Here is a 15,328-nt window from a genome sequence, read left to right as displayed (position 1 = left end):
ATCTGCATTTTGTTAAGGCAATCTAAATGGGTGTTTAATTGTGACTTCCAGGCACATCATCATTTGTCTTCCATGTTCCTTGAGTCATCATTTTAATTGGGAGTGTCTGAGATAAATGAATGATGTCACGTGTAAGTACACAGTTGCCCAGGAAAATTCCTTTGCTAGACATCATGCTTCAGATTCACCTGCTTACTTCATAAGCAAGAAAGTGACTGCAGTATTTCCTACACCTGGGAGAGTAGGAAGAGTGGCCCATCTGCTTTCACAAGAGTTGGGGAGCTGTGCTTTCCCTTACTCTATCTCCTGCAAATAGCTAGCATGACAGGAGAAAGCCTTCTGCCTCTTGTCAAACTACCTCCTTTTTGAGTCCACTTGCATTAAGCACCAAACTAGGTGGTACCTTAGCAGCGTTACAGTTATGAGTGGTAGAATTCCACAGCTGCATATGCTATGGATTTAAAATCCCATTTAATTGGTTTATCAGTTAAATGCAATGTTTAACTAGTGAACCCATTAAAGAAGAGTCAGGTGGGGGCCTCCCCATGGCCGGACTGAACCAACCCCTCCGTGACTAGAAACAGGTACTGCTCCAGCTGAACTGGAGCACCCCCAGCCTGTGACAGGTGCCAGAGATCTGGAGCAGTCCCCTGCTTGCAGGAGCGGGGAGCTGCTCCAGCCCCCACTGGTTAACTGGAACCATGAAGGGTAAGGCTTACAGGTTAACCATTCATCTCCCGGTATGTTAGTCCATTTTTGAAGCAGACCATCACAAAGATCTGAAAACAGAAGCTATCCCCAAGGCATTTCAGTGGTCAAACCACATTGTAGCTTTTCCACTTTGTGCGTGAGTTTTAATAAAGGGAGTTATGTGCAAATACTCAGAACGTCTCCATGCTCGTATAGTGGAAATGCTTCTCTTGTTCTTGGCATCCATCATTATTTTACTTAAGCATCCAACATCTAATTTAGCTCACTTTTTGCATTGTAATACTGAAGTTAGTAAAACTGAATATAGCTTGTAGAATGATATCAGTTACACTAACTGTCCTGCCATCAGAGTATGAAAATATAGGCATGCTGTCAGAAATACCATTAAGATCTCCAGTTTTCCTTTAACATACCTTAGGGATCATGTTTCTCTCCCCAGACTGGATTGGACTGGGAAGAGGAAGGAGTGGCACTGGTGGAGTTGTGCCTGGAAGCAATCAGGGATGGCTCTAGGTTTTTTGCCACCCCAAGCAAAAAAATTTTTGCCGCCCCCCCCTCCTTTTTTTGTCTGCGGAGGGTGTGCGCGCAAATGCAGCTTGCAAAGTTTGCTGGGGGTGTGCACACAAATGCAGCTTGTGTGGCTTCCTGGAGGGTGGGGCGCATGCTCTGGGGGGGAGCCCAAACCCCGGGGCATTTTCATGTCTTAGGAGAGTGCCAGGTACTCCCCACGTGAGGACAATGGGAGGGCAGGTTCATCCACAGCAAGTCAGTTAAAGACTTCCAAAGCATGAAGCTGTTCACATCACCTAGTGCTGGAGTCCCAGTCCCACTCCTCACTCTGCAAAAGGATTTTATTATTAGAAGCCTTATAATCACTCAGACTCCAACCCCAACACATAAGCTGTCCAACTCTCGGTGTCCATGGACAAGAATCAGCCTCACTATACAATGAAACAGTTCAAAGGGATTAAGAGAACTATTGTTTCAACGCCCCAGCTCAACTGTCCAGAACAAGACAGGCACCAGACAACAAAACCCCACTAGCCTAAGACCTATTCCATGAGCGCAGCCCTGTGCTTTCTCCTTTAGGGACAGACCAAATAGCCTCTGAAGCAGGGTGGATTGATTTAAATAGCTTTGATTTAAATCTCTAATTTTAATCATGATTTAAACCGGCAAGCAGAAAACCTTGGTTTAAATGAGCAATTAATCATTTAAATTATACTTTTAAAATATTTCCCTAAATGATGGTTGAGTCTTATTGATTAGCAACCTTTAAAACATGTTGATTTACAACTAAATATAAACTTTATGCCAGATTTGGTGCTTCTATTTACTACCCAGGAGAACACACTCAGTAGAGCTACCAACTAAATAAATGCCCAAATAATTGTGTACCTTACATGTAATCAAATTCTTAATGTTTACATTTTTATTCTATTACAAAATGGTGTATAATAGAAACACTTAAGAGACGGGTTTTGCCCCCATTTATTATTTGCTAAGTGGTGGCTACTTTTTTTAAAACATACGATTTGCATCTACTTCTGTCTGGAGGGAAATTAAATATCCCCCGAGAGCAGGGGGAGGGGGGATTGTTTAGAGAGCCAGAAAAGAGATGCGGATCCAGGTGGGCAGCAGGGAGGCTGGGGGGGTGGGGAAGAGGACATGGAGTCCCAGCAGGGTTGCAGTGGGACAGGAGGTGGGCTGCGGGGTTGCTGGGCAGAGGCCAAGCTGGGGGAGAAGAGAGAGGGAAGGTAGCGGAGGGGTCATGGGATAGGTGCACACAGGTGGGGGAGGACAGCCAGACAAGGGGGTTCACAGGCAGGGGAGTTGTGGGGGAGAGAACACAGGCGGGGGGTGGCCAGCCAGGGGGTATGCAGGCGAGGGAGCCCCACAGGTGGGAGGTGAGGGAGGGGAAGTTTGGGGGGCACACGGGTGGGGGGATGGCCAGCTGGGAGGGGCACACCGGCAGGAGGGGGCCACACTCACTCGAAGGTGAAGAAGAGGCCGCCGGGCTCAGCATCACCAGCAGCAGCTGCAGCTGCCCCACACCACCCTCCAGGAAGCGCCCCAGCAGGGGCTGTGCCTTGGGGCTGCCCGCGCAGAGCTCCCAGTGCCCCAGGGCCAGGCTCAGGCTCCGGCTCCGAGCAGCTGGGCACGGGGATCCCAGCTCGGGGCGGCCTCTGTGAGGCTCCCCGCGTGGTCCTCTTGAGGGCTGGAATGCTGCCCCGGAAAAATGTGCGGCCCCAAGCACGTGCTTCCTTTGCCGGTGCCTAAAGCTGGCCCTGGAAGCAATGTATCTTTAAAAAGCACAGCATGTAAAATTCTGGCATCATTGGAGCCAATGTCAAAGCCCTCACTGACATCACTGAGACCAGGGTTTTACTGGGCTTTCACTGGGGTGTGGTAGTGTAGTAATCACCCGATAGACCATCTATTATGGTACCTGGAGGGGCAGGGACATAGACTTATTCTTATTTCCATGTGGAAAAGCAAGCCCACTCTCTGAAACAACTTCACCTGGGTCCTGGCCTGCCATTGCAAATCCAGGATTTGCAAGTAGGAGGGGCAATGGGGCATGCCTTCAGTTATGTCTATTGGTTGCTCATTTCACACGTTATCATGCCTGTGTAGTATGATTACTGAAACTAACAGAACTGGAGGTAGCCTCCCTATTTCATGGGTGCAATCAGAGCTTAAATCCAGTCATAGCTGTCTGGAATGGGGCTCTGGTAAATATTTTCCAAGCCCAGGGAAGAGTTTTCATAGCATGTTGAAAAGAGCGGGCCTATCAGGAATTACTCCATAAAATTTAAGATGGAGGTACAATCTTCATCCTCCTGCTGATCAGGGTGCATTGACCATCCATAGCAGTATCCCGTGCCCCAGCATCACAATCCTAATCCTAGCTGGATACAAAGGGAAAGCTCTGGACGGGATGGTGGAAAGTCAACTTACGCTGCAGTCTCGCCATAGCCATGACTCTTCTTCTGTGGGCTTGGGCCCAGCTCCCTTCTCCAGGTACTGAGACCTTGTGCATGGGGTTGCAGAGCCATCCAAGTTTTGCTTTGGTTGCCTCTCCATCATGGTGGAGGGGCAGCTGGACCAGTTCTGAATGGCACTGCAACATAGCCTGTAGGTCACAGGGCTACAAGGTGAGTGAAGGGCTGATCTGTTTCCATGTTCTCGGGGCCTTCTGTCTGCACCAGGCTGGTATTCAGATTGCAGTGTGGGGGCAGAAAATATGGTTGTTGGTGCCTCCAAGTCACACAACCAGAACATGTGAAAATTCGGGTCATAAACCACCTTTTGTCAGTTGCATAATATGTTTGAAAAGGCACCCCACCTACTCCTACAGGCTGCCTGGTGTGGAGAGATCAAATCCCTGACCCTTTGGCGCCACCACTGGCAGTTCATGTGAGCTGTAGGTGCTCAAAATATTACAAGCACTGCTCAGACCATATGAGCAAGCCCAGAACGCATGGAGATACTCGCCAGAAAATCTAAACATATACTGCTTTTCTGTTCATTATAGGCACCACTGCTTGGTAGGGGTCAGACCTGTAATTAAGGCCCAACTACAGCAAGCCAAGAAACAAAATCTCCAGCACAATGAAAATACACTAAGCTCTAGATGGTGGTGGGGCAGAGGGGAGTAAGCCTGAATTGTGATAAAAAAAAAATCAAGACCTTAACATTTTTCATGGGATTAAAATGTTCCTGCTGCCTGGGCTTGCTGGCTTTCCAGCTGTACTCCTGGCAAGGGGGTGGGGCTGCCCAGCTCACCAGCTGTCTGCAATTGCCAGCACCTTGGCTGCCTGTGCTTGCTGAGCACTAGTTGCCTGCTCGGGAGACAGGCAGGCACATCCTGGCTCTCTACCTCGGTAGGCTGCCAGCACACTGCAAATTGGCCAGGCAGGCAGCGACGTGGCAACTGGATAGACTAAGAAGCTCAACAGCCCAGGGAGCTTGTGAGCCAGATGTGGAGCTAGACAGACTAGAAGCCAGGCAACCCATCAGGCAGGATGCTGGGAAGCTAGGCAGCCTTGCAGATAGGCTGCCAGGGTGCAGGAGGTATGGCAGAAAACCAGATCAATGGGCTGACCAGCCTGCCTGGATTCTGTCAAAATTTGATGGAATAGACATGTTCACACAATGTTTAGATTTCATTGTATCAACATTTTCCATTAAAAAACCCTCATGTCATAAAAGTTTAACCTGCTGTAATTGCAGCTTTGCTGGCTGCTAACTGAGGAGTTAATATGGTTTCATATGATGAAACATCTGGGTTTTTTCAGTTTGCTTTAGTTTAAATAGCTAGTTATATTGTTAATAATAATTGCATTAAAAGAATATTAATATTGCCAAATCAAGCACTCAAGCATTAGGAAATACTCTTATTCAGTCTTCCCCTTAAGAGCAGACAGTCTTTAAATAAATGGCAACATACTATTCTCTCCACAGGATCCCTGACTCAGTGCACAGAACGGTTTGTGCCCAAAGAACCTGTGTTGTGAAGGAGGCTGCTCTCCCCCAGACCGCTTTCCCCCTATTAGCTACAGAAGCTGGAAGCTATGCAACTGAAAGAGGGGACTGCAGAAAAAGAAAGGACAATGTTGTGATTAAGACAAGTGAATGCTAGATTGGATTCTATCCCTGCCTCTGCCACAGATTTACTATGTGATCCTCAGACATTCAAACTTTTCACAGTTGATCACTAATGGCATGTCCCTCATTTTTCCTTTGTGCCTGACTAGAGACTTTTACTCCACTGAGATGCTGACCTTTGCACTCAAGAATTCTGTTACTCAGCAGATGGGCAATAATCTTATCAAAAACTGAACAATGGCCTTGGCAGAAGGGGTACTTGTAATAAATAAGGAGAGCATAAGCATCGCAATCTGACCTACAATTCTAGATCAGTAAATCCTATAATGCCAAAATCTGCCACTCTTACTTACAAAATGGAATAACACATTACTCCATAAGGGATCCATCAAAACCCATGAACTGGAATGATTCCCCCTGGAGTCAAACTGCTAAGAACAGTGATGGGACAGCCACACTATTTAATTTTTTTTTAAGTAGCAAAATTCAGATCTTACTTCTTGGCTATTTCAATATACAAATATTCTCCACCAAAAATTATTTTAATACCTTTAATTAAAAGTGCCAGTTTTTCAAGAGAGACTTAAAACAGGAACACAGAGATAAGAGACACTGATACAGACACAAACACTGAATTGTGAAGACATTTTCTTACATTAAAACTTTGGAAAAACAATTGACTCTAGACTCTTCCTGGTACAATGTAAAAATGCAATATTTAAGCAAAGCTGGTTACCATTTAATTATACAATTTGTTTTAAAGACAAGAACAATACTCTTTTTTATTCTATTTGTTACCACCTTGGAATAACCTTTTTGTAGTCTTGATATCTTAATCATCATGGCAGTCAAGTTCAACCTTAATATAATTCCATTGATTGGATTTCACACAGTATATTTAATTTTATTTCAAAGCCCAATACAAAGGGATCATTCTCTCCTTGGATGCACTTGAGTATGGCTCTGATTGGTTTTAATTATTGCTTTCTGTATTCAAAGACGTTTAGCCCATCACTGACAATGTTGTATCATTTAACACCAGTTTGACAGGAGCACATTCATGTATGTATAAATACATGCAATGCCTAGCTATTGAAAATTCTACTCAGAGTCAAATGGTGCCTCCTAATGCTCCCACTGAAATTAATAGGACTTGCACATCGATAACCAAAGGCAGCACGTAGCCCATATTTTAACCCAGCAATTCTCAAATTGTGGGCTGGGACCCTGTAACAGAGCACCCTGGCTCAGCACTCTCCCATGAGGGAAGGGGCAGGGCCGTGCCACGCCACAAGAAGGCGCCGCACTGGCCAGCAGTGGGGGAGCGGCCAGATGTGCAGTGGCACTGGAGGGTGATGTCACACACCGCGACCGACCGATGGGGCCAGGCGGGATGTGCGTGAGCGGGCAGGGTCTTGACGGCTGGTGCGGCAGCCACATCAGGTGGTGGTGCGCCTCCCAATTTAAGGGTCAGGCGGCCCAGCATGAAGGGGAAGGAGGAGGACCAGTGCAGAGCTAATTGGCCACGATCCCTATGGACCCGAGGGGAACAAGAGGCGGGTAGGAAGTGACCCAGGGCAGAGTGATAAGGTACCCATGGATCGGTATGTTTCAGGTGGTTGCCCTGTCGACCACAAAGGAAGGAACAGGAGTGTTCCCCTCCCTTTAGGGCCCTGGGTCGGGACCCGGTTCTGAGGGCAGGCCCAGGTCACGCTACCCCTTCTCCCTCTCCCCTCGGGCATGTCGGTTTGCGGGCGGGGAATAGGTCAGTACGGGAGGCTGATGGGAGGAAGAACCAGAGGCAGGGTAATGGTGGCACATATTAAAAGTAGTGTTGGCAGACTACAACCGGTGCAATGAACTTTGTGAGAGAGACTGGAAGTAGATGAACAAGCCAGGAGCGGGGGCGTGTTTCCCCACGGGACTCCCTAAAAACCCCAAAATGGTTTATGACCTCATTTTAACGGGGTTGTCAGGGCTGATGTTAAACTTGAAAGTGCCCAGAGTCAAAGTCCAAACTCCATTGCCTGGGGCTAAAGTCCAATAGTTCAGCCATTGATGGTGGGGCTCAGGTTATAGGTCCGATCCTGAGGCTGACACTGACATCCCTAGGCTTTGGCCCCCTATCCAAAAGGGGCTCAAGGAACCAGGTCTACTGACAGGGGAGAGCAGAGGAGGCAACTGCCCCAGGGCCCAGGACTCCCTGTTCCTTTAAATTGCTGCCAGAGTGCTGTGCTGGAAACTCTAGGCATTTGAAGGCTTGGAGAGGGGCATGCTGTGGTATAGGAGGCACTAAGGGCTGGTTGCCTCTGGCCCTGCCCCTTCCACCTGAGGCTCCGCCCCTTCTAGAAGCACATAACCACAACTCCATATACCTTGCCCAGGGGTCCAGCACGACTGTTGGCTCCTCTGCACGGAGCAATGAAGTCTGAGAAACCCTATTTTAACCTATTTCTTGACTGCAAAAATGCTACATTAATGTAACATGATTGCACATGCAAACCTTATAAAGGAAAAAAATGTGAAAGCTAAGGTTTAATATGAAACCTCTGTATCCCACCATGATTCAGTCTTAAATTATGAAATCACATCCTATTTCTCTAATACATAAGAACATAATGTTTTTCTATGAACTGAGATTCTCAAGTATATCTAAGATAAAATACAATCACAAATATAGAGATTCTATGTGTGTGCAAAATGGCAGAGGCAACATTGCACAGTCAATCTTAATTTTCACATGTCCAGATCTGAGCGCTTAATTGGTCAACCTTTGCGGTGAATTGGGAGTTTTTTTGCCTTTAATTTCCTAGAGCTTCTTAAAAGGAAAAAGTCCTCAGGTCTATAACTAAACAGCACCAATTAACTGAGGCCAACTAGAGCCTATCAACGTCAATAGCAGCCTGCACATTTGCAGTTTTAACAAGCACTTGTATGCAGGGGCGGCCCGTGAGCATAGGCAGACTTGGCGGTTGCCTAGGGCACCGCCGGCCCGGGGCGCCCAATGATGACATCACGGGGCACCCGGGTGCCTGATGATTACGTCACGGCCATTGACAGCCATACAGGTGAGGGTGCCGATCGCACCTTCCGCCTGGGGTGCCTGCTGCCGCAGCCGACCTCAGGCCACTCCTGCCTGTAAGCCACTGAGGAACTACTTCCTCTTATTATTGTCTGCTACATTCCTCATCTGGGCATGTATACTTATCGGTTCAAGAAAATATTAAAGCAGCATATTCGTGGCCAACCCTCTGGTCAGTACAGAGCTCTGCTCGATAAATTCATAGAGGATAGGTCCATCAATACTTATTAGCCAGGATGGATAGGAATGGTGTCCCTAGTCTCTATTTGTCAGGGTCTGGGAATGGATGACAGGTGATGGATCACTTGATTATTTCCTGTTCTGTTCACTCCCTCTGGGGCATCTGGTGTTGGCCCGTCAGAAGACAGGATACTAGGCTAGATGGACTTTTGATCTGATCCAGTATGGCTGTTATGCTTTTTTGCTCCCAAGTTGTGTAGTTTGGAATTTTATTTGCAGAATACACACATCTAAAGTTTTAGATGTTCTCAAACTATTTACAGTGAACTCATCTAAGGCTGCAAGCCCTGTTAAGCCTCATTGTTATTTTCAACTGCACATGCTATTCCAAAAATAGAAGTTGAGGGTGCACCTAAAGCCAGGAGGATTGGCTGCAGTTGAGATAGTGCAGGTTAAGAGGAAGAAGTGAGGAAAGTGTATTCTTACATGTTTTCTTAATTCAGAAAACCATTGAAAAGATTTTGCTTTAATTTTATTAAAGAATTCACTTGAGCAAAGAAGCAAGTCCCAAAAGTATCAGCCCAAAAGACACCATTTCAGAAGCTTAAATTATTATTTTATATTATTTTTCCTAATAATGGAAAAAGTGTTCTGGTGTTTCAACTACTGCTGTCATTACCTGGTAGACTGAAATAATTAAAGCAGCATTAGAATCATTACCTTTAAAGAAAAAAAAACATTTTGCAGAATACTAGAAAAAAATCCTTATAACTTGATCTACTAGACTTCAGAATAGTCAGTCTTCCATAAGAATATGTCAAAGTTCAATTACTTGAAATATGTATATTTAGATGGCAGGAAAGAATCCTGCACGGACATGTGAAAGGAGTGAATGACCTTCACCCTCTTCCGCTTTTTTACAACTCTAATTATTTTATAAGTGCCTCTTCATCAGATCGTAAAGATAGATATTTGTTGGCTTAGATTATCATCAATTTTGAAAACATCAGTGAAGGAGTTTTTCCAATTGACAGTTAAAATTAAAATAGTCAAGTGTACTTAAACAAGTGTAAGGGGACTGTTACCCCTTACTAAAACTCTGTGGGAGTTTTTTGGTTTGCCAGCTCCAAGTTTCAGAAGGGGAAGAGTTCATGAGACTGACAGACCCCAGAGACAATGGAAAGCAGCCAACACTCCAACTCAGCCTGATTGACAGGTTGGACAGGCCAGTGAGGAAGGGGAGAGGCCAGGCCCCGTCCTCCCTGTGAGCTGGGATTGTTCTGGCTCTCTCTGAACAAACAGAGAGCTGAGACACAGCCCAAGGAGTGCAAGCTGTGTGCTGAGGGGCAGTTTTTGCAGCAGCTGAGCCTGACACACACAGCTCAAGGAGCGCAGACCCTGTGTTGAGCAGCAGACTGGCAGTGCTCAGAGAGCCAAAAGGAACAGAGAAGCAACGCAAGAAGCTAGAGACTGGCCAAGCAGCACCCTGCAGCTGGATGTGGTGAGCAGCTGGGAACTGCAAAGTGTGGGGAGAAGCTCTGGACTGGGAGCGGGGTCTGGCCACTTAGAGCTTGAGGCTGTGTGGTCACTGCCAGAGCAAGCGGGTCCAGCCTGCAGCCCCCCCCCCGCAGCACATCCAAGGCCTCTAAGGGGCCTCTCAGGAAGAGACTGTGGACTGTCCTTACACGCTGCAGGCTGCTGTTTTGATGTCCCTGTGCTACAGAGCAGGGCTGTGTGTTCTCATTTAACCATTCTCATTTTTTCTTATTCTTTTCTCTTTAATCAGTTGATGTTTAATAAATTATATCTGCTTTGAACCTTATGAAGTGATCACTGGGCCAAGAAGGCCTGCAGTGTAAAGAGAGCACCTCGGAGTGGGGACACCCTAACTCCTGCCCCTAGTGACTACAAGGTCGGGGATTAAGCCCCAGGAAACCTGGGCCCAGCCTTGTTGGGGTTTCGAGGGCTCTGCTACTCAGGAGAGTGGAGGGGGAGCCCTCAGGATCAGGGAGGCCGTGGGGTAAAGGAAGTGGGAGCGGGGACTCAGATCCTTTCGCTGGTCCATTTCACCGGGGTGGTATAAAAGCCAGGAAAGTTCTCCACAATAGCGGGACCATTCCCCCACTTACACAAGTTACAGAGAAATACTAAAGATCTGACACACACAGGCTGTAACTACAGAGTTGATCAAAATTTTCAGAGATTCAATATTTGCTGAAATCTTTATGGTGCACTGAAAATTTCAATTACAATCCCACAAAGATATTTGGACAACATTTTCTTAACTTTTTCCGCTTCCATTTTAACCAATTCTGTTTACAGAGAAAGCTTTGTAGAACAACTATGATAATGAGAAATCAAAAAAAGTCTAACTTGTTAGTAATTACACCAGTGAATTCACAAATAAAGTACCAAAAGAAAAATTATGGAAAAAAGATAATACAGTGCTCTGTTCAAACCCTGTTGATCAGACTCATGGCCATGCTGCAGTGCAACGAGGATGGTGAATCCAGTAAGTGAAAGCATTGGGAGCAGGTGTGGGTGAAAAAGGAGGCATGGCTGAAATTTCCCTCCATCTGTAACCATCAGCTCAGGTCCCAAAGACTGCTGGGAACCTTGAGGTTGTGCTCAGGACAGGACTGACATGGCTGTGTCTAGACTGCATCCCTTTTCCGTAAAAGGGATGCAAATTAGACACATCGCAATAACCCTCTTATTTTAAGAGGAATAAGGGATCTTTCGGAACAGGGTTTATTTTCCGAAAGATCCGCGTCTAGACTGGCGCTTTTTTCTGGCAAAGCTCCGAGCTGAAAAAAAGCGGCAGCCATGTTTATGCAAATGAAGCGGGGGGGATTTAAATCCCCGCTTCATTTGCAATTGCGATGTGTCTAATTTGCATCCCTTTTATGGAAAAGGGATGAAGTCTAGATACAGCCACATATGTTTTTCCATAGGATTAGAGTGTTCACAATCACAGAGAATCTGAGCCAAAATATTAACAACAGTCAACATTGGCCTGTGTTATAAATCAGACCAAGTGCTGACTGAAAGTAAGTGAAATCAATCCCCATCAGTCTTCAAGATTGACTTTATGTGACAGAGAGAAATAGTGAATCTAAAAGTATCCAACCCTTGAACCAGTGAGATGAAAATACAGATAAATACAAAACATAAGGGCTGTATCTACACTGGCAAGTTATTCCGGAAAATCAGCTGCTTTTCTGGAAAAACTTGCCAGCTGTCTACACTGGCCGCTTGAATTTCCGGAAAAGCACTGACGATCTAATGTACAATCATCAGTGCTTGTCCGGAAAAACTATGCTGCTCCCGTTCGGGCAAAAATCTTTTTCCGGAAAACTGTTCCGGAAGAGGGCCAGTGTAGACAGTACAGTAGTGTTTTCCGCAAAAAAGCCCCGATTGCGAAAATCACGATCAGGGCTTTTTTGCAGAAAAGCGCATCTAGATTGGCCACGGACGCTTTTCCTGAAAAAGTGCTTTTGTGGAAAAGCATCCTGCCAATCTAGACACGCTTTTACGAAAATGCTTTTAACGGAAAACTTTTCCGTTAAAAGCATTTCCGGAAAATCATGCCAGTGTAGATGTAGCCACACAGTTTATTGCAAGGCCTACAATGGAAAACAAAGTTTTTTTGTAATATGCAATGGTAACCTAAATTCTACCATTTCTAATGTTTCCAAATGGTCAGTTATGTAATATAAAATCAAAATATGAAATAAAGCAGACTTTTATAAAAAATCTACTGTAGCTATGAAAACAAAGGGAAAAACTAGCAACATTAATTTTAGAAACTTAAGCCATACTTTTCAAAGCTGAGTGCCTAACACTAGTCTCCTAACAAATCCTATGAAAGACAACAAAAATACAGGTATTCGGTGTTCTTGAAAAATCAGAATTCTTTTAGTTATATTCCTAAACAGAAATTTATAGGAGCCTGTTTATCTTTTGTTAGGATTTTAACTTTTTCATGAATTCACACCATTTTATAATTGGACTACGTGATACAAGGTTGTAGCAGGAAAGAGAGAGAAAAAATTAAAATATTTTTCAGTTTTTCCATAGGAAATGGCAGTTCTGATGAAAACTAAATTCAAAAAAGCATTTTTCTCTATTTCTTAGATACTTTGTTGGAAAATGTATGTTTCTCTGTGAACATGATGCTTAAAGATGAGCTTAAACAAAATACTCTCTCATCAATAAGGCAGGCAAGTCAACACTACAAGTTAATACTCAGTTATGAAACAAGTGGCTTCTCTTGAGACAAGTTTGGCACAGCTTTTGTATCTAGAAGTATCCCTTTATCTCTATGGACAACCAATTTCCTTGTTCAAGTAATGGGCAGAATATACACATGCTTCCACATCCAATGAAGAATTCAGATAACTGGTTGAGTCTACTATAGAATCTGGTCACCAGTTTTTTTCTTTTAAATACTGCAGGCTGTTTGCAAGAATTTTCAATAAATGATGCACATCATGAAGTTTGTTGACGTTCATGTTTTCCTAACCATCTTCTATAATTTGAAGAGAGCCAGAAACATTTTTCAAATTGAAACATTCTTCTTTCTGCTTCATGTTAGAGCTCAGAAAGTTGATCCCCCTGAATCACACTGGCATGTGGAAAACTGCATCATAACAATGTGATTATGAGGAGTGATGCAAGCAATGGAATGCTAATTGTCTTACTGCTGCCACCTGATGTCCGCTGACCATGTTTTACAGCAAACACTGCATTTGTGTGATTGGTCGGTATTTCTACATTGCAGATCATCCCTTCACAGCAAGAAACACATTCCTGTTAATAAAAAAGGAGATTGTTAGGCAGCAATGCCAGCAACAGCAGTAGTTTATTATGTATATGCTTTCAATTGCAAGGGTTATTACTTTAAAAAAAGTGAAGCCAATTAATCACTGCTGAGCAGGAAACTATTTTCCTGTCCCACAAGAATTTAAGATAGTGATAGAAATGTAGCCGTGTTAGTCTGGTGTAGCTGAAACAAAATTCAGGACTATGTCGCACTTTAAAGACTAACAAGATGGTTTATTAGATGATGAGCTTTTCGTGGGCCGGACCCACTTCCTCAGATCAAAGAATTTAAGAGTTTGAAATGATTCCCCATCCTGACTCATGTCAAAAAGTCAAAATTTCAAACAAATTTATGAACCTAAAATCCTAAAACATTTTGGAATGTAATCAATCAAAATGTTTTATTTATTTTTGACCTTTAAAAACTCTTCTTTTTACAATAAAACTATAAATTAACTAATATTTTGAAATGAAAAGTCCCTTAAACAACTCCAATTTTCCCCAAAAAAATTAGGAAATCATATGTGTTAAAACCAACCTTTTCATGCAATTAGTTTTTGTTTTCACAAAATCAATGTTTAGCAAAACAAACCTACCAAGCAACCAACAAAATATTTTGCCAGAAAATTCCCAACCAGCAATATGAATTATTTCTATCTGGTAGCCTGTGATCTGAGTTGGCCTATCAGTTACAGCTGCAAAATCATGCTCGGCAGTGTTCTTGCAGCTTAGATTATCATGCATTGTAATGAATGGATTCCTGTTAACATGATATAATGAGAGTTAACCATGTTAGCTATGTCTGACAGCTTTCCCAACATATTAGAAAAATAGGGAAAGATTCCCATAATTATCACCTTTCTATATTAAGAACAAGCATGTTTTTAAATATTTTCTTGTCACACATTTTTAAACGAAAATAGCCATTATGATCAGTTCAATTCCCTCATAAGTTTTTATGCAGAATAATGTTATATTCTAATCTTAACATTTGCATCTCCTGACAAAATTTCCAGTGCTAGAGAATAACTATTAATGTTCTTGAATCTTCTTCACTAGTTGTTTCTTTGGGGAATCACTGAAACTGATGTTCCTTTTTTGGGCATGTGAAGATGTAGAGTGTGCCCATTTCCACACTGCAATTTGAGCTGTATACAAAGGAACAATAGTATGTTTTACAAGAAAAAATGTAGCAGAAGACAGGCTGGAGCGCCTAAAGGCCATATACTTCCCTCAATCCATCAACACTCATTAACATCAATGGGAGTCTGATCAAAAACAGCATATATATGTCCTTTCATATTTAACACATAGATTCTCTGCTATCTTCAAGATATCTTACATGACTAAGAGCATTCAAATCCTGCCAATAGATTTTATTGGCACTGATTTCTGAAATTATCCTTCCAGCTTTGTCTATGACATAAAGCATTCTAACTATGCAACCCAAAAATTGCTATATTTCCTTTTCAAATGCAAGAGTCATGGCAAAAGTTGCTTGTGTCAGTCAGGATGCATAATGCACTAGTACACATCTCTTCAACATTATACTGTACTCTTTATTTTTTTTTTAAATAAAGATATTCATGTTATAGTAGATTGAACTAGAAATCAATAGATTATGCCATCTACATAAAGTAATACTCTGTATTTTTAGCCATTTGTAATTTACCAGACACAAGAATTAGGTTATAACTGAAATGGAACATAAGCAATGTGATAATAAGAATGACTTGGTTTTAAAGTCTGATATTTTGTTCTTCAGACTTATCAACAAATTTGTAGTACATATTTGTCCATTTACAAAAGATCCTGACCAAAAACTCCTCTCTAGTCACACCCTACATATTATTGGATTAATCTTTGTGCAAAATAGACCTTGTAAGATAAAATATAAAAACTATCAAATACTGTGACCTA

General features: G+C 43.4%; 1 protein-coding gene across 2 annotated transcripts in view; it reads right to left on the bottom strand.

Moving 5' to 3' along the window:
• Window positions 1-2,896: 2,896 nt before the first annotated feature.
• Window positions 2,897-15,328, bottom strand: part of LYPD6B (LY6/PLAUR domain containing 6B) — a 116,162-nt gene continuing 103,730 nt past the window's right edge. For both annotated transcript variants that reach the window (XM_075933354.2, XM_089779721.1), the window contains one exon: window positions 2,897-13,396. In XM_075933354.2, the coding sequence (XP_075789469.1) occupies window positions 13,232-13,396 (165 nt within the window). In that variant the 3' untranslated portion in view covers window positions 2,897-13,231. The remainder of the gene's footprint in view (window positions 13,397-15,328) is intronic.

Source organism: Pelodiscus sinensis, chromosome 7, assembly GCF_052426305.1.
Source record: "Pelodiscus sinensis isolate ZL-2025 chromosome 7, ASM5242630v1, whole genome shotgun sequence".
In the NCBI taxonomy this organism is placed as follows: Eukaryota; Metazoa; Chordata; order Testudines; family Trionychidae; genus Pelodiscus; species Pelodiscus sinensis.
The sequence above is the reverse complement of the archived record's forward strand: the minus strand, read 5'-3'. Positions and strand labels throughout refer to the sequence as shown.